Source organism: Peromyscus eremicus, chromosome 1 (assembly GCF_949786415.1).
Source record: "Peromyscus eremicus chromosome 1, PerEre_H2_v1, whole genome shotgun sequence".
Classification (NCBI taxonomy): Eukaryota; Metazoa; Chordata; class Mammalia; order Rodentia; family Cricetidae; genus Peromyscus; species Peromyscus eremicus.
The window spans coordinates 34377787-34403851 of record NC_081416.1 but is presented as its reverse complement, the minus strand read 5'-3'; the positions used below and the strand labels follow the sequence as shown (position 1 = coordinate 34403851).

The 26065-nt window shown below is 37.7% G+C and overlaps 1 protein-coding gene across 5 annotated transcripts in view; it reads right to left on the bottom strand.

Moving 5' to 3' along the window:
• Positions 1–26065, bottom strand: part of Rfx3 (regulatory factor X3) — a 239861-nt gene that overhangs the window by 96629 nt on the left and 117167 nt on the right. For all 5 annotated transcript variants that reach the window (XR_009378570.1, XM_059259371.1, XM_059259387.1 and 2 more), the window contains one exon: positions 11523–11620. Coding sequence is in view for 4 of the 5 variants with exons in the window: in XM_059259371.1 (XP_059115354.1) it covers positions 11523–11620 (98 nt within the window). In the remaining variant the exon portion in view is untranslated. The remainder of the gene's footprint in view (positions 1–11522; positions 11621–26065) is intronic.

Sequence of the window (26065 nt, the reverse complement as noted above, 5' to 3'; positions counted from 1 at the left end):
GTATGGTGTTCGGTTGGTAGGGAGGTGGGGAGGATCTGGGAGAAATAGGAGGGAGGGGAAAAGTGTGATCAGAATATAATGTTTGAAAACATTTTTTTCAATAAAAACAGCACAAAAAAGAGATAATAGTTTTCAGAAAGTAATCCACACTAAAAAAAATATACCCTCCACAAATAACTACAAAAGATCCAAGAATAAATTTTAGTTTAGGACAATGACATAAATAATTATATAACTTTAAAAAAAACTGAAAAATACCATTTAAAATATATGTAAAATTCTTATCATTGTTATAATTTCCCAAACTAAAAATCTTCTTTATTTAATAAAATAAAAATAGCCATGTTGATTTCACATTTAGATTAAAGGAAAAAGGAGTCCATGCTAATTTGTGTTCACTGAATATACAGTAGCTTCATTTAACTATGGATAAAATAAGACAACTTGAGGTTGGTATTAAAGTATAGTCAAACAAGTTGTATAAATACAATCAGGGTAATAAATACTAACACATGCAAGACATGGCTCTGTTTCTCTTTTTGGAGTCCAGCAAATTTAGCCCATGTTCTGAGTTAAGTCACATGGTAAAAACTTAAGGTTCCATACACATCAATAATATCTATGAATAACTAAAAAGGACTCATCCTGAAAGATAGTAAAGGGGGTTTTCAATTTTCTGTTGTGATTTAGGATTGTATTACTTCAGCTTATTAGTACCACAGTACTCTTCTTACTCAGAACGGGGACTTGAAAGCTGAAGAGGGGCTGATGGAAAAGCCAGAGCCATGTCTGAAGATACCAACACAACACACGTTAATTCCAGCAGTTCTATGATTGTGGACATTGTTACTAGAGGTTAAGAAAACCATATCAAAGGACTTGAATCATTCCATCTTTCAGACGTGCCTTCTCAACAGACATCAGTCATACACATGCACTGCAAATAAATATATAAAATCTATATAACTCTTAGTTCGCTATGAAAATATGGCAGTGGAAAGCAAGTTACTTTAATTTTCACATTTTCTTCTAGCTGGAAATGATTCAGGAGCTAGAACATGACCACAGAACAAGAGAAGGAGGCAGGCACTGGAGATCATGAGAAAGCTGCAGAGTATCACACATGGAACTGTACAATTGGCTTAGCTGTTTCATAGGCAAACAGTGGTTAAGACAGGCCATTTCTAAGTGACTATAAAAAGGGATACAATTAGAAAAAGAGGGGTATGGACTGTCTGAATTTGATTTTGACAAAAAGCCATACATTTAAATGGAAAATGGAGGAGACTTTCAAATACTGGGTTGATACGAGTAGTCCATGATATCCTTGCATGGCTTTTAATCTTTGAGAAGCAAGCATTACCTTGTTTGATGGTGTCCCTGGAGCCCCAGCCAAACCAAAGTCACACACAAGTAATACTTAAGCTCCTGAATCAATGTCAAGAATGTATTATTATCATCATCATCATCATCACCACCATCACCGATATTATTGGTGTTCATGAGGCCATGCATGTCTCACAATGTAGTCCAGCTAGACTGGACTCAAGAATCTCCTATCTCAGTCTCCCACCTGCCAGACAGGTATGTACCACCACACCCAGCTTTGAAGAAAGTATTAAAAAAAAAAAAAGACACCACCAAGAGAAAAGCAAATAGTTTTCTGTACTTTAAACACTGACTCTTCATGTATCACAATCAGTTTTCCATACTCTAAATGCTGAATGCATCCTTCATTTCTTGCTTCAGTACTATTTTCCCAGCAATCTCCTAAACATGTTCAAGGAAACTTCTCAGTTCTGGCCTATCAGGTATCCATCTTGAGTGAAAAATTCTGGAAATAGCCAACTTTCGAGGCAGTTTTATGCACATTTATAAGGGTGTTCTGTGTTCATTTTGTTTGTTTTTTACAAACTGCCAAAGGCTAAGAGTAAGTAAAAGAGCACTACATGAGGTAAGAAAATGTGAATTCTACCTATCTGAGCTTCATTTATTTGTCTGTAAATGGGATGGAAATAAATGACCTCAATCCTACCAACTTTGATATTCTAGGAAGCTACATTTGAATGTCTTTCATCTTTGAAGAGATGGGAAGGTTTTATGTAGCTAATGCTAGAAGCCATTCTTTAATTATAGTGACATCCAAGCTCTTTTCACACGTGGTCAATTCTTTCTCCAAGGTTTCCTATGGAACCAATGCTTGGTGAGCTCTAAATGGGAAGTGGATTTCCACACCAGCTCCTAGATGTCTTAGACCATGCATCAGTAGAAGGGCAAATGAAGGAAACATCTTTACCCTTAGTAACAGCAACTCCATATAATCATTTCTTCTAAGGAAAGAGGATTTTAAAGATAATAAGAAAACATAATTTCACCTGCAAATTCTGAAACTTAGCTGTGTCACTTGAGGAAAGAATAACCTGAAGTGGATCCTTATTAATCTTTTGAAGTATATGGGAGAGGGAAGTGGAGGCCTTCAGAAAATGTACTAACCACAGGATTTTCAAGAGGCGACTCTTAGAAAATTGAGTTCCATTCTGTTCACATGCTTATGGAATTTGAAAAAATTACAAATGTCAAATGTATTATCTCCCAAAGTATAGTGTGTAAAAGTTTTGGAAATACTGAGTTTATTTCCTAAATCCTGACTTTCTTTCTTCCTAAATATAGGACTTAAAAAAAAAAAAAACTTTTAAAAACCTCAAAAGCTCTATTAGAAACTGGGATCCTCTCAAAGACTGGTCCAAGTTTTTCTCCATCTATGTAACCACAGTATGCTTTTACAGGACTCATATTTTGTGGAACATGGCTTGGGAAATTTTACACTTAAGTTGATGATAAATATACTCTCAAAGAAGAAGAGTGGAGAAGGTGTCACTCCATATTGTTTAGATCACCTCTAAACAATAGACACGTTTCCCTTAAAGGTTTACACAGAAAAATCCTTAGAAAACAGACATCTCAATTTTGTCCTAATATAGATTACATCATTCTTTCCGCTCTGACAAGCATGATGTAGGAATGAAGGGGAGGGTAAAAGTCAAAAGAAGATGTGATAACGAAGAAAAATAATTTGATTTTTAACAACCTGCTTTCTTACTAACCAGGAGATTCTCTTCCTTGTGGTATATGATAGTCCTTAGCCAGTTTAACCATCATAACACAAACGACTAGAAAAGGCAAGCTTTAAGAATTTATACAAATAGGGATAACTAGGACCTAAATTTTGTGGAAATATCTTTGGGACAACCATTGCAAGGAAATAAACAAATTATGCAACTGAGGTTCCTGAAGAACAAGGATAAAATAATCAGGAGAGAATGAATTGAGCTACCTTTTCCCCTGAGTAAAAAGAGATTCTGTGCCAACACCCAGCACTGTAAAGTAGTCTCAATTGTTCAATTGAAATACATGCCTACTTACTAACCCACACTGTTAAGCCTGCTTTGCTAGCAGTAATTGTCAATATTCGCAGCGAGAACCAGGTAAACACTTTAGTTTCAGCAAATTATGATGATTACACATTCTCATAAGTGATTACACGCATCTGTGAGTGCTGTCATCCCCTCTTGAGTGAGACCCTGTGCATTATGTCTACATGACATGAGAATGCTGGTAACATGGGCATAGAGAACCAGACTTACTGAGCGTGTGCAGGTTGTAGGGTCATGTACTGGGTGCTTGAAAGTTCATGACAATGACCAGAATCCCTCTCCCCTAGGAGGATCATTAGCAAAGTGGTTATTATCACACAGAAAGTGGGACTCTGAGGTCTAAGTCAGAGATCAAATACTAGCTGCCTATTAATTCAGTGTGATACAACAGAAGAATAGAGATCACACTTTCCTAACACATATGGAAGTTTTCTGAATAAAAATAGAGAATACAAGAGTCCTAAGATGGGCATTTGATACACAACTGCATGCAGTCTAATGGTAGAAGTAAAAAATTACAAAAAAGATTCAAAAAGCTTATGCTGAAAAAGTAATTATTTTGATGCCCAAGAATAAAATATTCATAGTTATCTACTCACTAAAACCCTGAATCTAATTCACAGGAACATAATGACATTTCCTTATTGAATATGGAAGTAATACTTTAGAACTCCTATTCAAAATGTATACTCACCGGTAACGAGGAGTTTTAAAAGCATGTCTTCTCTATCTTGACCAAGAGTGTTCATTGTGACATGATACGTGGAATTGAAGATGCAATCTAGACCCACACAGCCCAGATCTAAGCTAATTGGACTTTGTAGCAAGTGAACTCATGACCTAGACCTCATTAGTCATGATCTAATCAACTGAGCTAGTGGCCACAGAAAATACGTGTTGGCACTAGACAGTTTCTGTGGAATCATTTCTGCACTTAAACAGTCCCACAATTTTAAAGAATCAACTTTAGAGATATTATTTTTCTAAGGTTTTACAAATGCATAAATTCATTCAACTAATATTTGTTACATGGGATAGTTAAATATATACAAGAAAGGACAAGAGGGCCAACAAGATGGCTTAGCAGGCACAGGCTTATGGCACCATGCTTGATAACCTGAGTTCAATTCCCAAAAACCAACATGTTAGAAGGAAAACTCTACTCCCACAAGTTGTCTTTTTTTTTTTTAATTTTAATTACTACACACTGTGGCATACTCACACACATAAACAAACAAACAAATCTGGAAGTCCAGTTAAAATGCAGAAGACAATGTGAAGAATTTAGGACAGAAAAATGTAAACAAAGCACAACATCTAACAGCAGTGGTTAATGTTTATAACAATTTCTTGTTTGAATCATAAAGGCACTTCTGAGAAGCTATCTCCATTTCAAACACAAATTCACATCCTCCTAAGTAGTAAAGCTGACTTCTCTGCACTACTTTAAACCAGGACAAATGAGGAATTGCTATGGCAGACTCTCTTAACAGCTATCTCAAGTGCGCTTTTCCTTGACTATCTAGCTTCTATCATACAGACCTGAAATATACAAACCCCATTCTCAGCTTCTGGAGCTAGCTATCAATGGCTGTCAGGAGCAACGGCAACTAATAAGTAAGCTGCCTCTAGCAGCATCTACAAAGGCGTTTATTTTCTCTGTGAGAATAAAGTCCAAGTAAGAGGGATCTTTTTTCAATCGGTATAAATGCCAACAGTAGTTAAATTCATAATAAAAATTCTAAAATCAAGCTCTAGGAGGCCCTAAACCTATATAACAAACAGGAGAAATTATATACACTATTAACCATGCAGAGTTGAATATCCACTAGAATAACAGAAATTTATTGACTTTTTAAGTGCCAATGATCTAAATAAATGCAAATATAACAACCAAGTGGCAAGCACATATTCCGGGAGATTTCTTCTTAGCATCAGAAACACTATAGAACATTCATTATACAACACTAGAGATGAAATTACAGTGTGCACTTGTTCTTTATGGTGGAAGGTAAGCCGATTGTGGAGGAGGAGAAGCAACGTTCGTGGCAGAAAAGAGAGAGTGAAACACAGTCTAGGAGGAGGCTCACTCTAGACTGGCGGAGGTATGGAGGGGCTGGAAAGATGGAAGAATGTGGCAGGATGCCTTTCAGTAGGAAAAATGCAGACAGCTCACAGGGACATAATGGTACCTCCCGGAAGGAGTCAAAGTTGCTATGCCTGGAGCAGGTGGGAAGTACAGAGAGAGGGAGGGATGGGAAGAAAGCCATGGGGAGACCTGCTTATTTTAAGGTAATGAAGGTGTTCTTAAAGCAGGGGCATTATGAACAGACTCAGTAACTAAAGTAATAAACAACAAAGCATGTGGAATTCTGGGTAAGATGCTGAATTAGAAACTGAGTCTGGGTGAATGGATGAATAAAGTTAGAAGAAGGACTAAGGGTGCATCAACTCTGCCCAGACACTCACACCAAGTGCCCAGCTCACACTGTGTACACCATTAAACTCCCCACTAAACACAGTTCTCCAACTGCCTCAGCACTGACTACTGCTGCCAATCCTTCGGACCTGAGGATTCTTTGTTCCACAACCAAAAAGAAAGCAATCTTAGCTTAGAAAAGTCTTCTCATCTGCAGGGGCACACTGAATTGCTTGAATTACTGAGATTCTGCCCTTCCCAAACTGTAGAAACTGATACAAATGACAACCCACAGCTCTGTGGTGGTGGTGCACACATTTAATCCCAGCACTTGGGAGGCAGAGGCAGGTAGATTACTGAGTTCCAGGCCATTCTGGTCTACAGAACAGGTTCCAGGACAGCCAGAGCTGTCACACACAGAAACTCTGTTGCCAAAAACCTAAGAAAAAAAAACAAAACCAAAAAACCCAATAACAACCCAGGGGAGAAGCTACATCCTCATAATGAGGAAACATAATAACCAAATACATAATAGCTGCTATTTTACATTACTGTTTATTTTTTGATTGTTGGTTATTCAATTTCTTCCATAATTTTACTTTTTATTTGCATTTTTTCCTTTAATTATTGAACTGAGTACTTGAACTTCTATCTTACAAAGAAGAAGACCTCAGAGACTGTCCCTTCCTTTTCTTTAACTACAAAAATCTTCTCTATATTTCCACATCTGCTCTAGTCTGTCTCTCACAGCTCAACCCACATGCATTTCTACTCATTCATATTCCACCCCCTTTATACTACTTTCCCAATTTCTTTCACATTTTTCTACTTAACAATATTGATAGCATCACCTTTTTTTTTTTTTTTTTGGAACTCACTTTTATTGTTTCTTTATAAACTTCCTCTCACATGGAGGAATATATTGTTATAGTCATTAGCTTATCTTTTTGTTTTGTTTTAACTCTATGCTAACAGCAATGGAGCCAAAAGGAGGAAAAACACAAGCTACAATAGAAAGGCACTTAGAACCTGTTAAAATACTGATGTCTGGGATGTGCAACGACGGACTGACAAGTACACCGGCCCTTCCAAGCCTGGTCTATCACGGAATCACATGCTGAGCTAACGTCGCCTTCCAGTGCCCGTGCTCTGCTCTTGGGCTTGAGTCTGAAACCCAATCCCCCAGCCAGGGACTTAAGGCCTAGGGCCCTAACAAGCCAGGAGGTTACTTGGATCATGGGTAGACCCGAAGACAGGAGACCAGCTCCTTAACTTGCTCACAGCCCCTTCAAGGGTAGAGCCAGCACAGCCGAGCCCTATCAGGGCTGGGTCCTAAGCCCAGCAGTTGGGCAGGTCAGGTCAGGGTGACCCTTCTGAAACAGAAGGGCAGTCTGGGAAAAAGGAGAGTAGGCAGAGCTGCTCAGAAGAAGCAGAGCTACTAAGGACCCCTACCATCCCAGGAGCTTTTGTTCTAAGGATGAGGAGGTGAGGGACTTAGCCGCTCTGCAGCAGAGAACAGAGTCACAGCAAGAGGCCGGAGCTGGCACACCTAGCCTTTTGGAGCTGTGGAGCACAGTCCTCCAATGTCCTTGGCTTAGTCTAGCCCTACATAAGTGCTGACCTTATTCGGAGTAGTACAGGCCCTGGGGGAGCTGGCTTGGGGAGAGCCTGTGGGCCAAAGAGAGGCACCACCAAGAAAAGGGCTCAACTGGAAAGTCAGAGGAAACAACCTTGTCATGTGTCCAGTCCACTCTCTAGCCAGCTTTTCCCAAGCACACGGTTGGTCCTCCAAATGCTGTGCTTGGCTGCCTAGCCTCCCTCACACCCAGGGGCTTCAGTTCGTGGTTTCTTGAAAGCTCCTTTCTGATGAGTCAGTCCTTCCCTGCATTCCACGACTTTGTAACCCCCAAACCTGGAGCCCACCTGGTATAGACTGACGATAACCTCACCTTTTAGGAAAAAATCTATAAACTTCATTTGTTTCTTAATGAGTTCCCAGTGTTGCTGTTTCTGGATCTGATCAGGGACACTAGTATCCCCTATTGCAAGCCATGTCAAGACTGCTAGTAAGGCATTAGGGGTAGTTAGCCATAACTCCCCACAACCAAATAAAAGTGGGGACCATAGTTTGCAGTAAACATCACCCTTCCACCCTTCTGAAGGATTCTTATAAAACAAAACAAAACATTAGGGAAAGGGGGAAAGTGGTGGGAATACACAACCATCCCAACAGATGCACAAAATACAAAGAAATACACACCAAGAATGAGACAGTCTCCATAACACACCCACAACCGCTCAGCTCCACAAAAATAGAAAACAACGACAACAAGACAGTTAAAATTTCAGAGAAAAATTTAGATATTTTTTTAAAGGATCAGTGGCCATAAAGGTCACTCAGTTAAGCAGATGATCAAAACATGGAAACCCATTCAGGCCCTAGACAAGAAAGTAACCAGTGAATGAAATAGTTGGGAACTTGGAGTAAAAATTTAAAAATATGGAGAAAAATATTCAACCAAGAAATTGAGGTACTGAGGAGGAACCAAGCAGAAGCAGTGGAAATATAAGCCAATAAATCAAATTGGAAAATTACAAAAGAATGCTTTATGAACAGACTAAGCATAAAAATGAGTTTCAAAGAAAAAGACAAAGTCAAGATAACACTACATTAACACATATATTTTTAAATATTAATAGGATGATCAAAACATATGAAAAGCCTAACTACATTAAAGAGACCTAGTGATCCATGAATAGAAGGAACTGGGGGGAAGTCAAAAGGTATAGACAATAAATTCAATGAAATAATAGCAGATAATTTCCTAAACCCTGAAACTACTAAGGAACTGTAATATTTCAAATTACAGTTATAGGCAAAATATTTCTGAACAAGGCTCTAATAGCATTCGGCATAACCCTAAGAATTAATAAATGGGATCTGAATAGGACTCCAATAACAAAGGAAACAACTCTAAAAACTGATAAAAATCAACTACATGAAATTAAAAAGGATTTGGGAAGCCACAAGAAACTGTCAGCAGAGTGAATAGACAGCCTATAGATTGGTAGAAAATTCTGCCAGTTATACTTCAGAAAGGGGACTAATACCTAGAACATATAAAGAACTACAAAAATTAAACACACACACATGTACGAATGCACGCTACCAATCAATGTATAATCTAATGAACCAAATAAGCGTTTTCAAGTTGAAACAAAAATGGACAACAAACACTTTTTTATGTGTTTCAATATTATCAACCACCAGACAAATGCAAATCAAAGCTACTCTGAGATTCCCTCTGCTATCAGTCTATATGGTTATCACTAAAAAAGCAAAATATATCAAAAATGGCAAAGAGTATGAGAGAAGAAGAACTTTAAGTCACTGCTAGTGCCAGAGTAACCTGAAATAGATACTATAGAAATTAATAATGAATTTTCTAAAAATTCTAAAAATACCATGTGATCCAGCTATTCCACTACATGGCATACACCCAAAGAAAGAACACTATATAAGACCCCAGTGATACACACACACCAATCTTAACACTTTTTTTTGGCAAAAGCAAGGAAGTGGAATTAATTTATATATTTCATTAAAATGTGGTAAATATACACAATGGTATTTTATGCAGCCATAAAGAATGTTATGTTACAAAGTTACATAGCCTACAGAAAAACAGATGAATCTGGAAATATATCAAATAAGGTAACCTACACTTAGAAAAATATTGCATGCTCTCTCTCCTATGCAGATCCTAGTTTTATTTTTTTTAATTAAAAAATTCTCTGCATGTGAATGTTTTGACTGCATGTATCTTGTGCATACTTAGTGATCACAGAGGCCAGAAAAGGTCATCCACTGGAATGCAAGTTACAGAAGATTGTGAGCTGCCACATGGGTGCTGGGAATCAAACCTGATTCTCTGGGAGAGCAGCCAGTGCTCTTAACTGCTAAAGCCTCTCTTCAGCCCTGATTCTGCGTGCGTGAGTGAGAGAGACAGAGACAGAGACAGAGAGAGAGAGAGAGAGAGAGAGAGAGAGAGAGAGAGAGAGAGAGATGGGAGGAGTATAATTATGAAGGTGAGAGTGTATACAGATAATCAAACTAGAAAGGAGACAGAAAGAGAAAGATTTCTGAAGCAGGGAAGACACACGTGATACTAAAACAGCAAGGGGACTATCACATATGGAAAGGTATGGGTGGGGGAGGTCGTCACATAGGGAAAGGAATAAGGGAAGTAAGGGAAGAGTACCAACAAAAACAAACTAGGTTTGAAATGCCACAACGAAACCATGACTTTGTCTTCTAACTAAAAAAAGAGGGGTTGGGGATTTAGCTCAGTGGTAGAGCACTTGCCTAAGGCCCTGGGTTCGATCCTCAGCTCCGACAAAAAAAAAAAAAAAAAGCCGGGTGGTGGTGCACGCCTTTAATCCCAGCACTCGGGAGGCAGAGGAAGGCGGATTTCTGTGAGTTCGAGGCCAGCCTGGGCTACCAAGTGAGTCCCAGGAAAGGCGCAAAGCTACACAGAGAAATCCTGTCTCGAACCCCCCGCCCCAAAAAAAAAGAAAAAAAGAAAAATGGACAAAAGAGGAGCTTTCTTTCCACTTCTAACTATCTATCATGATCCAGGTCATAAATAGCATGATAAATGACTTTAAACTGGACTCTGTCATGCATACTTGTCTTTTTACAGTTACCGCAGTGGGTAAAACCCAGGCCTTCTGAGAGCTCACAAGGTGCTATCATTGGGATCAGTGGAAGCAACCATAGAAAGAAGCCAAGACAGCAGAGTTGTCTTGAGGAGCAGCCACACGGCAGAGATGCAAGAAGCATCCATTCTGCAGGGATGTGAGAAGTGCCCACCCTGTAGGGATTCAAGGAGCACACGCAGGAACACACACACTCCAGGGATGAAAGAACCACAGACACTACTGGACAGGAAGCAAGACACTGAGAGAACCTAAGTTTACCTAGGAACATTCAGAAACTGTTCGCTAACAAAAGCCCAGCTTGAAATCACTGCTAACAACTTGGAGTAATTCTTAGTTTCTTCATTTATAATACTACACTGACTTGCAATCCAAAGTGGCTGCAAAAGACAACAAATTTACAAATTGCTACTACTGTTGATGCAAAGGAGACAAGATATTTGGGGGCGGGCAGACTTAGGCAGGAAAATAAGATTCATGGAAGATCATTACTCATACAGATTTAACTGTGAAGAGGTCTACAAAATTCCAAATATATGTTTTGCTTTTTTTTTTTTTTTTTTTTTACAAATTTACAGATGAATAAAAACCTCATACATACTCAACTTAACATTTAAAAATCACAAATAGTAAGGCACTATTAAAACATATGCATCACTAACAAGAAATACAAGTTTTTCTCAATTTAGGGATAATTGTTAAAGCACATGCAATTTCAAAAATTTAAAACATTCTGAGAATGCTAAGTGAGAAGAAAATATGGGTGTATTTATTAATAAATACAGACAGAGCTCTAAGTATCAGTTTAATTTAAATAACTCTGTTGTGGTAAAAAAAAAAAAAAATGTCGAAAGTCACACAAACAATTCCAGTAGTAGAGAGGGCTGTACTAGAAAGAACAGTAGTTCCCGGAATTGGAGGAATTAATCCAACTTCAGCATCCAACTTACATTGCTCCATTGGTATAGACAGTATCACTTCCTTCCACGTACTGCACCTGAGCTGGGTAGACATGTTGGACCTGCTGAACTGTCTGTACCTGCTGCACCTGAAAAACAAATATGAGGAAGATGTTAAGTGGTAGACATCAAAAGGGTACACCACACTAGATCCATGGTAAACAATAACCATAGAAAGGGTACATTGTATTAGATCCATGGTAAGTGGCAGACATAGAAAGAGTACACTACATTAGATTTAGCTCAGATTTCTCCAGAACATTGATCAGCAGGAGATGGCTAGGGATAAAAATCTCTTAGGTTCATGCTACTTTAAAGTTAAGAAACTTGTGTGTTTAGATCAACTACAGCACTTACCCAAATAATTCTACAATTTTCTTGTCAGTGTACATAGACACACAGTTTTATGCTTAACATTCTGAAAGCTTTTCAATTGATTTTGATGATTTATAAAATTCTACTCTAATTTTTAAACAAAAGCTAAATTTATTTTTAATTAAAATCAACCATCTCCATCTGTATAATGTTACTTGTATATATGTATATTTTTCTGGGCTGACCATTTGGTATTGGATTGATGAGCTCTTTATCTCTGAAAACATATATACATACAAATAACATTTTATGGGCTAAGCAGGTTGTATTTCATATATTTAGAAATACATGCACACATATACATAATTAATATCAATTAAAGAAAAAGAGGTCATGAATTTGAAAGACAGCAAGGGAGAGTTACATGGAAGGGGTTGTAGGGGAAAAAGGGAAGTAAGGAAATAATGTTATATTATATTAAACAAATTATATTACATTAAAAAATGTTATTATATATTAAATTATATTATAATCTAAAAAAGTGAAATATTACAATAAAAACCCCATAACGGAAAAATTTATACATTTAAATATTGCAAAGTATCTTAACAAATTTCATGCACTCATTTTTAAAGTAACTATCATCCACCCTTTCCTCTTATCCTCTCACAGATTATTAAAAGCAATTCTAGAATTATATTTCTTTTTTATATTTACTTATTTACTTACTCATTTATGGGGGAGGGGCATACGGAGCTTGGAAAACAGTTTTCATGAGTCATTTTACTTCAACTATGTGGGTTCTAGGACTCAAACTCAGATAGTCAGGCTTAGTGCCAAGCACCTTTACCCACTGAGCTGTCTCACTGGACCCAATTTGTCATTTCTAAGGGGTGAAAATTATTACTAAGATTTATTTCTAGTAATTATGTGTATGCGTGTCTGTGTGCAGGTGCTCACTGAGGCCAGAAGAATACTTTGAACCCTGAGTGGTAGTTGTAGTTGCAAGTCTCCTTACATGGGTGATAGAGACCAAACTTGGATCCTTCACAAGACACAAACCACGCTAACCACTGATACCTTTCTCAAGTCCCAAGAGATCAAAAGCATCAAAGCATTAACAGTTCCATCATATCATCTGGAATTCATCATTCCAATGACTTTGTAGTGTGTGTCTGCTCAAATCAAGATGCTAATACGTTCCCCAGAGTGCATTCAGGTGCCCCACACCTTAATTAGTAACAGTTTTTTTCATTCTTTTTCTACTTAGCCTTTTACCTCTAGAAAAAAAAAAGGGGGGGTGTCATTTACTTCAAAGGCTCTCTAGCATTATAGATTTGTTGAACAGCATCACTTGACAAAGTTCCAGCATTTTGACATTGTGGATTACAATTCTCCAGCACCCTTTTACTTTCATTTTTAATGATTCATGCTATGTGTTATGGGAGTTCCCTTATGCCTTTTCCTTTGGGAAATTTTATGTGGTCTTCAGTGGAGGATGAGGATGTATACAGTGGCTGCCTCTTTAAACAAAATAAGTCTTTGGAAAATATCCCCACCAGCACAATAACTCTGCCTACTCCCACACAAGTTAACACCAAGCTGCTGGAAAATTTAGATAACTAACATATGCCTGATAGATAAGGTATATTTGATAAATAATAATAAATAAGATTTGTTTGATAAATAAAGTATATTTGATAATCAAGATTTATAAATTCTTAAGGTCTACTCAGTTTCATGGTAATATCTGTTTAGCTTCCTCTTTGTTCACTTTAAGCTTTAGCTATTTGGATGAACTAAGACACATAAAAAAAACTGCAATATTCTATAATGGAGTGTCTGGTTATGTGTCATCCCCCACCCTCCAGAAAGTCCTTTTCCCAAGGTCAAGCATGTAAACAAAAGTCCTCATATCCTCAGAGGCCGGAAGAAAGTTCTTGCTTGCTACAAAGGGCATTCTTCTTGTCTCTGGCAAGAGGTACTTGCAGCCCTTCCATTAACATATGACTGTGGTGCCTACTAACTTGTCTAGGATTTCCTAAAGCTGTAATTTCAGGTACTATAGTGTGCCAACCAACATGGGCTCTTTCTTAATGGTGGTAGATTACAAAGCCACTGATATGCTCCCCTCCACCCAACATCACAGTTAGTGAAATCTAGGGAAAAGCTAAGGCCACAAAGATTGTTTATTCTGACCAATAAACCTAGTAATACAATGCAAATTGAGAACTCAGCCCATTCCATTTTATTTGCAAATTATTATTACATTTTTCCCAAAGCCCCCAAAAGCTTAAACCCACTGTAAATATCTAATAATTACTCAATAGTTAAATAATGCACTGTACCTAGCAAACAAATTGCCAATGAATATTTATAAAATTTATATTATCTTCTACATTTGGGCATCAATTTTTATTGAAGAATAAAAAAGTTACTAAGAAACACTTATTATTCAAAAGTGAACAAGTAAGACTACTTTATAAAATACATATTTTTATTTATGTAGACATATCTGTGTGGGTGTATGCCATTTGCATGCAAGTGTCCACAGAGAGCGCTGGAGCTGGAGTTATAAGCAGTTGTGAGCTGTTTGTGGTGTCAGTAAGTAGACTCAAATCCACTGGAAAAACTGCAAGTGTTTTTAACTGATGAGCCATCTCTCCATTCTCCTGATAAGACCATATTTTAATGCTGTTTAATGTAGCACTAAAGATGAGAGGTGAAATTTTTACATTGCATGCTATTTTCACTTTCAAAGACAACTATGATTCAAAATTGTTCAAATATTACTTGATATTCTATTAAACACTAAGTGATGTTTGGATCTGTGTTAAGAGGTTACACATTAGAGACTGATTTCCTATTTTAATTTTCATTAGTTTAATGCAGGAAGACTCAAGTAAGTATTGAGATGGGGAAATAACTTTCTATGGATAGTTTATCACCACTTCCAATAGCTTTATTTCCCACATCTCTTATGAAATTTCTAACCCATCCCATCAGTTGCTACTTGTCTGCACCCATGTCCTTAGAAAAGGAAATGATTAAATAAAGTCTACATGAAATTTTATTTATTTATTATTTATTATCTACATTTTATTTGCTTCACAAAATAAATTCCCAAAAATTATTCCCCAAAAAATTAATAAATATTTGCCACCATTTTTTCATTTTAGTAAAGAGTTAAGTGGTCAAAATATGAATTAGAAAAGAGATGGAAAAAGGTGGATTTAACATAGTTAATCATAATTATTTATAATTGACTATCCATCAAATAAAAGTGGTTCTAACATATGAAACTCAAAATGGCCTTGGATCAACTTTTAAGAGCTTAGAAAGTTGGCAGTAATGAGGGTCTCATTATAACAACATTCTACACTAGAGAGTTATTCTGTCCATTAACCAAAAATACACTGCCAAAATGTAAATATATGAAATAATGCACTTACATTCACAGTGACTAGGTGGTGGAGAAACTCACCTGTCTCACATGAATATATATTGAAATAAACAGAAGCACTCATATCACCTTTCAAAGTGTAGCACTCTGAGCTTATTTGCTTATTTAATGTACATGTTTCATGATTTGCCTTATTTACAATAGAAATGAATATCAAAGCAAATTACACACCACAGGAACATGTGTTAGTTCAACAGAATCAATTAGTATATTTTGAGGACAAATTTACACAATATGTTATTTTGGATATGTTTCAAGAAAAAGAACATGAATCATACTTCAAAGCAGAAATCCTTCTCAATGGTAAATGAAACCATGTATAATTGTTAAGTTTATTAGTCAGTTAAGAAGCTTTCTAGTATCTTTGTAAAAAAATTCTTTATGTCAAGATAATTATCTTGCTCATAAGAGCATTCCTTACACATTTAGTTGGCACCAAGTGCTCTCAGTGCTCAACCTCAGAAACACATAAAGTTGTACTAACATTACTCTACCAGGCTCACAAGAGACACGAAAGAGCTCTGCCAGATTCAAAAGGTGAGAGGTTGCTATGTGACTGACCAAACGTGAAATGGGAGGGAAAGAATCGGGGTCATAGCAGGTGTAACAGCAGGGAAGAAAGCCAGCAGTGCAGCAGCAGCAACTCCAAAGGCCACGTGTGACCAGAGAGAAGGCCTCAGCCAAGATTTCTAAACTAGCAACCCGGAGGGATATGAAGTAACTGAGGAAAGAAAAGTGTAGATGTCAAGAGGGCAGTGTGAGCAAGCCAGATCAAGATGCCAGAAAAGAAAAGGCACAAAGGGAAAACTGGTTTGTCTAACAGGTAGGGCGTTAGAAAAATAGAAATAATAATTCTCTCTCTCTCTCTCTCTCTCTCTCTCTCTCTCTCTCTCTCTCTCTCTCTCTCTCTCTCTCTGTCATCTGGTTAAAAGTAATATAAACTCTGTCGTAAGCTTTCTCATATGTCTTACCAAGAATACTCCTACCATCATTGACTACCATACTAACTACAGGTAAAGAGTATTGATTCATGAGCACAGAATGACAGTGACCAAGGCTTGGTGAAGTCATGGGACACTCGGTGGGGGGGGGGGTGTATACTTTAATTCTCTCCTGCTGCACTTTTTGAGGAAAAGAAATGTCTCTACAATGTTAACATCTATGGGCTTCATCCTAGGACAGTCAATGTTAACTAATATAAGACCTTCAGTCTCCTGAGTGTGGTGACCCCTTCACAAAGAAGATGGAACATTGGACAGTGGGACATGACTCTTATTTAAATGACAGAATTCATTGTAATAGAAATTTGAATTTGTTTCCTTACACTTAAATTCACTCCGTGGCCCTGAGATTGGCTGGCTTGTCCACTTACACATTGTGTAGTTTCTGTTTGGAAGGAAATCTCAGGTCTTTAGATAATTTCTTCAAGTAGACTTTAAGTGAGTCTTCTTCAATTCATCCCAGTAAAATCACCACAAAGCTCACTTCTGCAGCAGGACTGCAGACAAACTGAAGCATAGGATTACATACTAAAACTATATGGTTGCTATGGGCAACCTGAAGATGTTATATTTGGGCTTCAGATCTAACCATAAAGCAGTACACTCCCAATGGACTCAGTCTCCTTCTGACCACACAAGAAACTGGGAATTCAAATGGTGGAGAATCAACTCCACAAAATATTCCTAAATGCTTAACATCCATCATATCCTCAAACGTACTAACAGCAAAACATAGAAGCCACTAGAAAGAGGTGAAGTGTTTAAAGGAAAAGCAAAGTCCAGGGAGCAGAGACAAAACTCAGGGAAGTTAGTTTACACAATTCTGAATCACAAAATACAATGGATGGTACATAAACAAGCTCACTTTTTCTCATTAAATATAAATACAGTAATTGCTTTCTACAAAGAATAACATTTTATCATAGGAGCACATTACTAGTAAGATCTGTAGCCCGAATCTTAAAAGTTCTTATTAATAAAATCAAACCTGAGGCCAGGTATGGGGTGACCGCTGGAAGATCAGAGAAGCAGAACAAGCCACAGCTACCTCACCTCGCCAGTTCCTCAGCTGATCCTGTTTCCTCAGACTGGAAGCCTCTGAGTCCGCATCCAGAATGAATATCAGCTGAACTGCTCCAAAGCCTGAAAGCTTAACCAGCTAAAAGCTTCTAGTTTCTGGTCTTTATGCTTTATATATCTTTCTGCTTTCTGCCATCACTCCCTGGGATTAAAGGCTCACTTCTTGGGATTAAAGGCGTGTGTCACCAAGCCTGGCTTTTTTCAATGTGGCCTTGAACTCACAGAGATCCAGACGGATTTCTGCCTCTGGAATGCTAGGATTAAAGGCGTGAGTGCCACCATTTTCTAGCCTCTGTATCTAGTGGCTGTTCTGTTCTTTGACCCCAGATAAGTTTATTAGGATGCACAATATTTTGGGGAACACAATACCATCACAAAGATCACACTAAGTACAATTTTTTTTAAATTAGAATATATACTTTAATATATTTCCTAGTGAGAATGCCTATATACAAATTCCACACTGAATCCAGGATCTCTTGGAATGATGTCTATGTACAGGGAAAAAGAGATGGTTCCTGTAGGTTCCTGAGGGTTCTGAGTTAAGAACATGTGTTATTAAGCTTAAGTGTTTGTATCCTAGTCTTCCTCCAGTGTTTTTCCAAATTTGGGGGAAATCTAAGTAACTAAGATATAATGGGTTTTTACTAATTGGTTTTCTTTACTCAATAATACATTTTAGAGCCATTTGTGTGCGTGTGTGTGTGTGTGTGTGTGTGTGTGTGTGTGTAGATGTGTCACTGGATATACATCCACCTAAAGCTACTGATAATTGACTTTAGAGTATTCTATAATATAAAGATTATTTAAATGTTTCACTTTTAGGGAGCATTTGAGTTACTTTTTTATTATATAAAGTGCTATAGAGAAATAATCTAGGGATTGTTGATATGGCTCAGTGGTAAAGCACTTGCCTAGCATATATGAGACCATGAATTCCACCCCAGCACTGCAAAACAAAACAAAGCCTACTTGTTTTAAAGTGAAAATATACATTTATTTTAAGTTGTGTTTGGTGTAATAACTGCAATTCCAGGGCTAAGGAACAAAAAAGGAAGACCATGGGAAACAAGGCAGGCTAGGCTAGCTTAACAGTGTCTTGATATAGTCTCTCAATATGTTTACTGGCCATTTGTTTTCATGTTTTGTGAATAGCTATTCACATCCTTTGTCCACTAATACACAGCATTGAGTTGTCATCCATTACTGATTTTGAAGGGTCTTGTAAACAAAGATTTTCTTCCCATATATTCAATGTCATTCTACCTTTAGGTTTATTTATGTTGTTTACTAGCACATTTTGTTATTTATAATGTTGAGGCTGGCCTTGAACTTGAGTCCCCCTTAATCAGCTTTCCTAATAATGGGATTATAAGGTTACACTATTATGCTCAGCATGTCAATGGTTACTAGGTAAAATACAGCAAACTAGTTCTTAGATGCCTAGTGGTGTTTATATTCTATGTAAGCTGATCTTCCTTTTCTAAGGTCAGACATACAAGTTTGCCATTATTACTTTTATTCTTTTTAACCTTAATTAATTCTATAGTCCTTTTGTTGCTATCAAAAGAAAGTAAAATTCCAGCTTTTTCTAAGCAGGTATTTAATCCTTTTTTTCTTAAAATGATCATAGTAAACAAAATTCACATTTATACAAGGATGTACTTATTGCTTGTCTGATATTACTCATGTGTGCACAGTATTATTCAGGTTTGCATGGGTATATGTGCATATCTGTGTGGAAGTCAGAGCACAATTCAGGGTGTCATTCCTCAAGTACTATTTTCATCCGTATTCTCTCTCTCTCTCTCTCTCTCTCTCTCTCTCTCTCTCTCTCTCTCTCTCTCTCTCTCTCTCTCTCGTTCTCTCTCCAGCCTCTTCCACTGGTCTGGAACTTTCCTCGTAGGTTTAACTAAGTGGCCAATAAGCCCAGAGATCCGCTTCCTTGGTGCTAGATTGCAATCGAGGACCACCCCCACTCCTCCATGCATTTTTACATGGGTTTGTGGACTTTGGACATGGAACTCAGATTGTTATACTTCAAGGCATGACTTTAAAGTCAGACTACCTCTCTAGGCCACCACTCAATTCTTATTATGATAGATTTGGTAGAACACATCTTTCCTCCACCACTATTCCATTTTGGTCAAATATTCTTATATACATTCATTTCCAGAACTTCAGAATCAGCAGGTTCTTCTTTCAGGGAAACACTGTGAAGAGTTTCAGTTTGATAAGACTGAAACGATACACTGATCTGGGACAGAAATAAACTTCCCATCCAGGAATAAAGTATTCTTATTATATATTCTCTGCAACAAAGCTTTCTTTTTAGTATTAGAATTGATAACTCCTTAATGTAGCTTTGCATATGTGAGTTGGACATTTCACCTAGGTCACTGTAACGAACGAATGAGCTATTATGAAGATTTCAAAGTGCTATACAAGGCAGAGTTGTCAAAATTCTCTTTCCAAAAAATGACAAACCCTAATTCTTCCAACCTGCCAATCTGACACAAATGAAGGAGCAGGCTGATCTGTCTCCAGGAGTCCTCAAGAAGATGAGTGCTGGTCTAGCTGGTAGCTCAAGAGGAAGTGGGTCAGTACACCACAAGACTTCATTTCTACTCTGAAGGTGGAATGAAAAAAAGAGAAAGTGGGGAGCTCCAGAAGCACAAAGCGAAGCCCAAGAGATGGACAGCAAAGAAACAGTCAGCCATACAATTGAAACAAAGACAGAAATATGACAGAAACCTAAATGATTTTGGGCTGATTTGTTCTCTGGGAACTCTGAAAAAACAAATGCCCATTGGGACAGATGAAATTCATTGTGAGAGACATGCAACAGAGAAACCAGTCCAGCCTAGCCAGACTTACCTATAACCTATAGAAATGGAGATAACAGTGTTGCCAGAAGCTACAGAATTTGCTGAGATTTCTTAGGAAGAAAGTATCTTAGGGCTGCTAAGATACTTAGCACCATGACCAAAAGCAACTTGGAGAGGAAAGGATTTGTCTCAGCTGACAAGTCTCAGGTCTCACTCCACCACCGAGGGAAGTCAGAGCAGAAGCTCAAAGCAGGAACCTGGAGGCAGGAACTGAGGCAGAAACCATGGTGGAAAGCTACTCACTGGCTTGTTCCCCATGGCTTTGCCTGCTTTCTTATAAAACTCAGGTTCACCTATCCAGGGGTGGCACCCCCTCACCTACCCCCACCCTCACAGCTGGGCCAGCACACATCAAGTATTAATGAAGAAAATGCTCTACATACATTCCAAATTGTCTATGGGCAATTTGGAAGAAGATATTGTCTGTATTCAGGTTCCTCTTCCCAGGTAACTCTAGCTGGTGTCAAGTTGGCAAAATATTAGCCAGCACCGCAAGAGAAAACTCATCCAGACAAGACGCAGAACAATTAATTATTGCCAGAATTAGGCATGTCCATGGCTTTTTGGATCACTGCTGGAAGAGGGATGGGGGGGGGGGATACGGCATGGGACATGACAGGACACATTCTCCCCTTCATTTGTGTTCTCCCTGCTGCTCCCTAATCAGGACTAACACATGAAAACCCAATCCCTGAAGTGCCTGTGAAGTTTTAAGGCTTTGCTAAAATGGAGGGACAGTTTCTTCTCAAAACATCTGACTATTACAGGTTCAGAGCAAACTGACACAGATATTCAGACACCACATGTCATGTACATAAGACAAAAAAAAATCTCAGCTTCACTAACTAAAAACCTGATAAAAACTTATCACAAATAATAATTTGATCAAGCCATCAAACTCAAAATCAATTTCACAAGAGGTCAGGATATATGATAAAGAAGCACTATTTCAATATTTTATCTATATACATGCAGTGACTATAATTTTTATAGGAAAACTCAATACTTTGGTAAAGTAGGAATTAACCAGCAATCTCAATCTCATTAGCATAAACTTCCCCACTATTGACCTTCTATCTTAAGGGAATAATAATTTATTCCATATGTTAAATTTCTAGATTTTTTTTCTTACTCTAAGCAACACTGAATTATTTTCTGATACATAGCTGAACTATGAAAAGAATTAAGTTAAAGTTGAAAAAACAACATACAATGATTAAATACTTATTAAAATTGTTAAAATATCAAGTCAACACATTTACTCCAGATGCTGATTGATTAGATGGAATAGGATCTCTGTTCCTTAACTGACTTTCTTGATTTTTTTCATACTTGTCCTCATTAGCATTAACTGTCAACTCCATGTAGCCTAGATCATAGGAAAGAGAAGTCTCAAATGAGTGATTGTCTTTATCAGGTTGGTCTGTGAGTATGACTGTGAGGGACTGTTTTGATTGTTAATTGATGTAGGATGGATGGCAGTACCATCTCCTGGGAAGGTGGGCTTGGGCTATACAAGGAAACCAGCTGTTCATGAGCCAGAGAATGTGCCAGCCAGAATGTCCTTGCAATCCAACAAGCAGTGTTCTTCCATGTTTCTTCTTCAAGTTCTTGAGTTGCTGTCCTGATGTCCTTCAATAATGGACTGTGATCTGGAAATGTAAATCAAATAAAGCTTTTCTTCCCCTAAGCTGCTTTTGGTTACAGCATTGATTTATTAAGCAAAAGGTATGACTTACCTAGTTGTCACGGTACCCCGAGGTGTGTCAAGAGTATGTTTCAATTAAACGGCCTTCACTAAGAAAGCCTAACCACCTAACATCTGTTTCCCACTTGCCTGTCAAAGTGCCTGGAAGCTCGCAGTAGAGAATTCTTTTACTAATGTTTTCCCCATTCATAAACACTGCTTTATAGATGAGGATTGCATGGAGAGCCAACTCCATATCTTGTCCTTCACTTGCATCCCAATATAAGTAGCTTTCCTTCAAAAACAATGGTAGATTTAAATGAAGGAAAAGATAAGTTTTGTATGTGTGAATAAGCTCCAGGAGTGAAGGAATAACATGGACTTCTTTACTACTACCAACCCCCCCAAACCGGTATATAGTTAAAGCCTGAGTACAGACTTGAAAAGAGAGAAAGCAGGCACACACTTGAAACACAACAAACAGCTTTAAGATTTCCTGGAAAAGAGATAACTCAAGCAGATGGCATATCAAAGCAAAAAGATACAGGAAAGACAATAGTGACGACAGAAGGAAAAATTTAGTTCTTGTGGTATTCTGGTCTTAGTCCATTTGGGCTAAAATATAAATTGGGTGTCTTAAAATTAACTGAAATTTATTTCTTAAGAGGTCTAAAGATGGGAAGTCCAAGATAATGCAAAAATGGTAACTGATAGGAACTCAATTTCTGGTTCATAGATGGTAACTTCATGCTGTGTCTCCACATGATGGAAAGGCTAGGGAGTTATCCCTTGGCATCCTTTTAAAAGAAAATGATGATCTCCATAAGGGTTCTCCCTTTGTGGACTAATCATTCCTCAGTACTTGGGAAGTCTCACTTCCTGATCCCAGGATTGGAGGAGATTTGCTTCTAAACCAGAGAAACATATGGATCACAGCAATAAAGAATTTGATTTCTTTATAGCCACTTAATAGCTCTACTCTTCTATAAAAATACATAGTAGAAATTAAAATTCTACTAGGACTGCTTCCAAGCAATTGTTATACAAAGATGAATCTCCATAAACCTGCAAGCTGGGCAGACAAATACTTACTTAGATGAAGTAACTTCTACACGAACAGAAGTAAGCCTTTCTGTTCTGGAGCAAAGAACAAATGACCAAATAGAAGTCACAAATTGTTGATGACTAATTTCAGGCTGGACTACTGACCAATTATATTTATACATGATTCATCTAAGAAACCTGTTCAGACACTACAAATGATCAGATGTTTTAAGTGACATCTATAGTAAATTATGAAGTAGAGTAAGTTAGAAAAGATCAATTAGTAGATACCGATTTACTGATTTGATTAGTGATTTACTGAAAGCACTGTTTGTACTGCCTATCTGCCAAGCATGACTTCACTTGATACCTGAAACAGAATGAGCTGGTGAAATAGCTGAAACAATAGGTCATTGCCCTTAAAAACCTGCTGACTGCCACTTACGCTTCTGTAAAATCTCTCTTGCTTGTTTGCCCCATCCCGTGGTTAGATCATAAAATGATAAGACAGAATGGACCAGCCACTGAGACCTTTCAGGAGTTTTCCTAGCTTTGGTTGACTGGTGACATCTCCTCCCTCTTCCACTCTCATTGCTGTTGAAGTGCTCATTCCAGAAAGATTCCCAAGCAGTTGTCCAGTGAGCACATGGAGTTCTGGTTTCAATGTCAAATTACTCAAATTTCAAAAGCCTTTCTAAGGCCAACAAGTAAATAATGATACAAATTACAGTACACTTTCCTGGTCACATTATGGAATTCTATCAGTTCAGCCCTTTGCCTACCTGGTGGCTCAAGGCAATATTTAAGAAACTAACTGAGGAGTTGGGGCATGGCTCCAGTTAAATATTGCTTGTCTCCAAATCATTAGGACCTGAGTTCAAATCGTTAGCACCCATGTAGAAAGCCAGGTGTTCTCAGCATCTGGACTGGAGCATTTTCCTTGTGCTCCTCTGCCTCAAGAGTAGATGTGTGCAAGCACAAGACCCTAGGAGCAGCCCATGGACAGCTTGCCTTCCTTTGCATGCCTTGCTGATGAGCAGGATGTCAGAGACCAATTACAGCCTGCTCTGCCCACTGCCTGCTGGTGTGTACAACAGGGTAAAGATGAGGAGGCCAAACAGCACACGGACCCAGGCAGCTCAGGGCAAAGTGCCCAAGAGAGAAGATCAAGGTGGTGGCATATCGGCCTTTCATAGCTGCCACACTACGGATAGCCTCAGGACAGTAATCTTGTATACCTCCTCCTTTATTTATTTATTTATTTTTCCCTCACTAATGTTCTTGATGTTGTAGTTTTTGTTCTTCTATGAGTATTAGGCTTATCAGACCTGATCAGTTTAAATATCTACATATGACTTTTAACACTCTTAAATATATTTTCTTATTTCTTTTTCTTTCGTATTTATATTACCAGGATCATAATAAACTGGATCTTAATATTTAAAGGGGATTTTTTTGTTTTTGTTTTTGTTTTTGTTTTTGGTTGCTTTTTTTGTTTTTAAGGAGTTTGGCTTCCTGTACAGTCTTGCTATTTAGACCTGTCTGTCTCAGGACTCATTGTGTAGAGGAGGCTAGCCTTGAACTTAGAGAGGTCTTTCTGTCTCTGCTGGAATTAGAGATGGGTACTACCACACTAGGTTAGAATAATCCTCTGTCCTTTTCCACTCTCAACATTTTAAAAATTTTCTTTTTTCTTAAAATAAATCAGTTGTTTATCTTGTTACTTCTCTTTATTTTTCTCCTCTTTACAAAAACAAACAATTTTTTCTTTTGGTGCTGGCATAACTTAGAGGTTAAGAACATTTGCTGTCCCTGCAGAACACATGGGTTCAGTCCCCAGCACCCACATGGTGGCTCCCAACTATCTGTAATTCTAGTTCTTGGAATGTAGCACCCTATTCAGGACTGAGGGCACAGGGCATGTTTGAGGTACACAAACATAGGTGTAGGCAAAATACGCATACACAATAAACAAACAAACAAGTAAATAAGCCTCTTAAAATCTCTGTCATTGCTTTATTTTCCTGTTTATTTCATCCTTAGCTGGATTTTTTTCTGTTTCTTCTTTTCATTTTTTCTTTTATTTATTTTCCATTTTCTCTATTTAATTCCTTTTTAATTCCAGCATATTCTGTAGTATTATTTTTCCCATGACTCTTCTTATGAATCAATGCTTTCTTACTTTACTCAGTATCTTTACTCCTTTGTCTTCTAATGTTATTGAATTATATGATGGTAATTGTTTCCAATTGTTTACTGCTATAATTCCATCACGGGTTTTTCTATAAGCTGTGATTGTTACTATAGTTAGTTTTCTTCCTTCTAAGTGGTGATGGGTATCAGCCTTGGTGCTTTGCAATAACTGAGTGGGTGTGGCTACAGGGTTCAAACGACTCTAGGTTCGAGAAAATACACTTCCTTCTTGCCATGATCTAATCCAGCTATATCCTGATGAATACAGGAAATTAAACCTTCTAGCCAACTACTTGGGCCCACATGCCTAAGTTCCAGTGCAGACACACAAGAAATTAGAAAACTAAGTAAGATGATTCCCCTCAAAATGAACAATTCCATAGGAACTGATCCTAATGATAGCAAAGGACTCCAAAGAATTATTATAAGAATGATCAATGATTTTAAACAAGACCGAAACACATGAACAAAACCAACAAGAAAACAAATAAATGTTGGGATGAAACAAGAAAGACAAGTCAGGTGGAAAAGAATACAAGGAAATGAGGTGCTGGGAAAACAATGGAAAAGTCGGCACAACAAAAGCTCAGTAAGTCATACAAAAATGTCCAGTTAAAAGACTTAGCCAACGAACTGTATTACTGGAAGACAGACAATTAGGGCTTGAACACATGTTTAAAAATTATGCTTACAAATCATGGGCACAGGAGAAAGAGGAGAGGTAAAAACTAAACCTGTGGGTTGAGACCCCTTGGGGGATTACATATAAGATATTTACATTAAAATTTGTAGCAGCAGCAAAATCACAGTTATAAAATAGGAATGACATAATTTTATGCTTGGGGGTCACCTCAACATAAGGA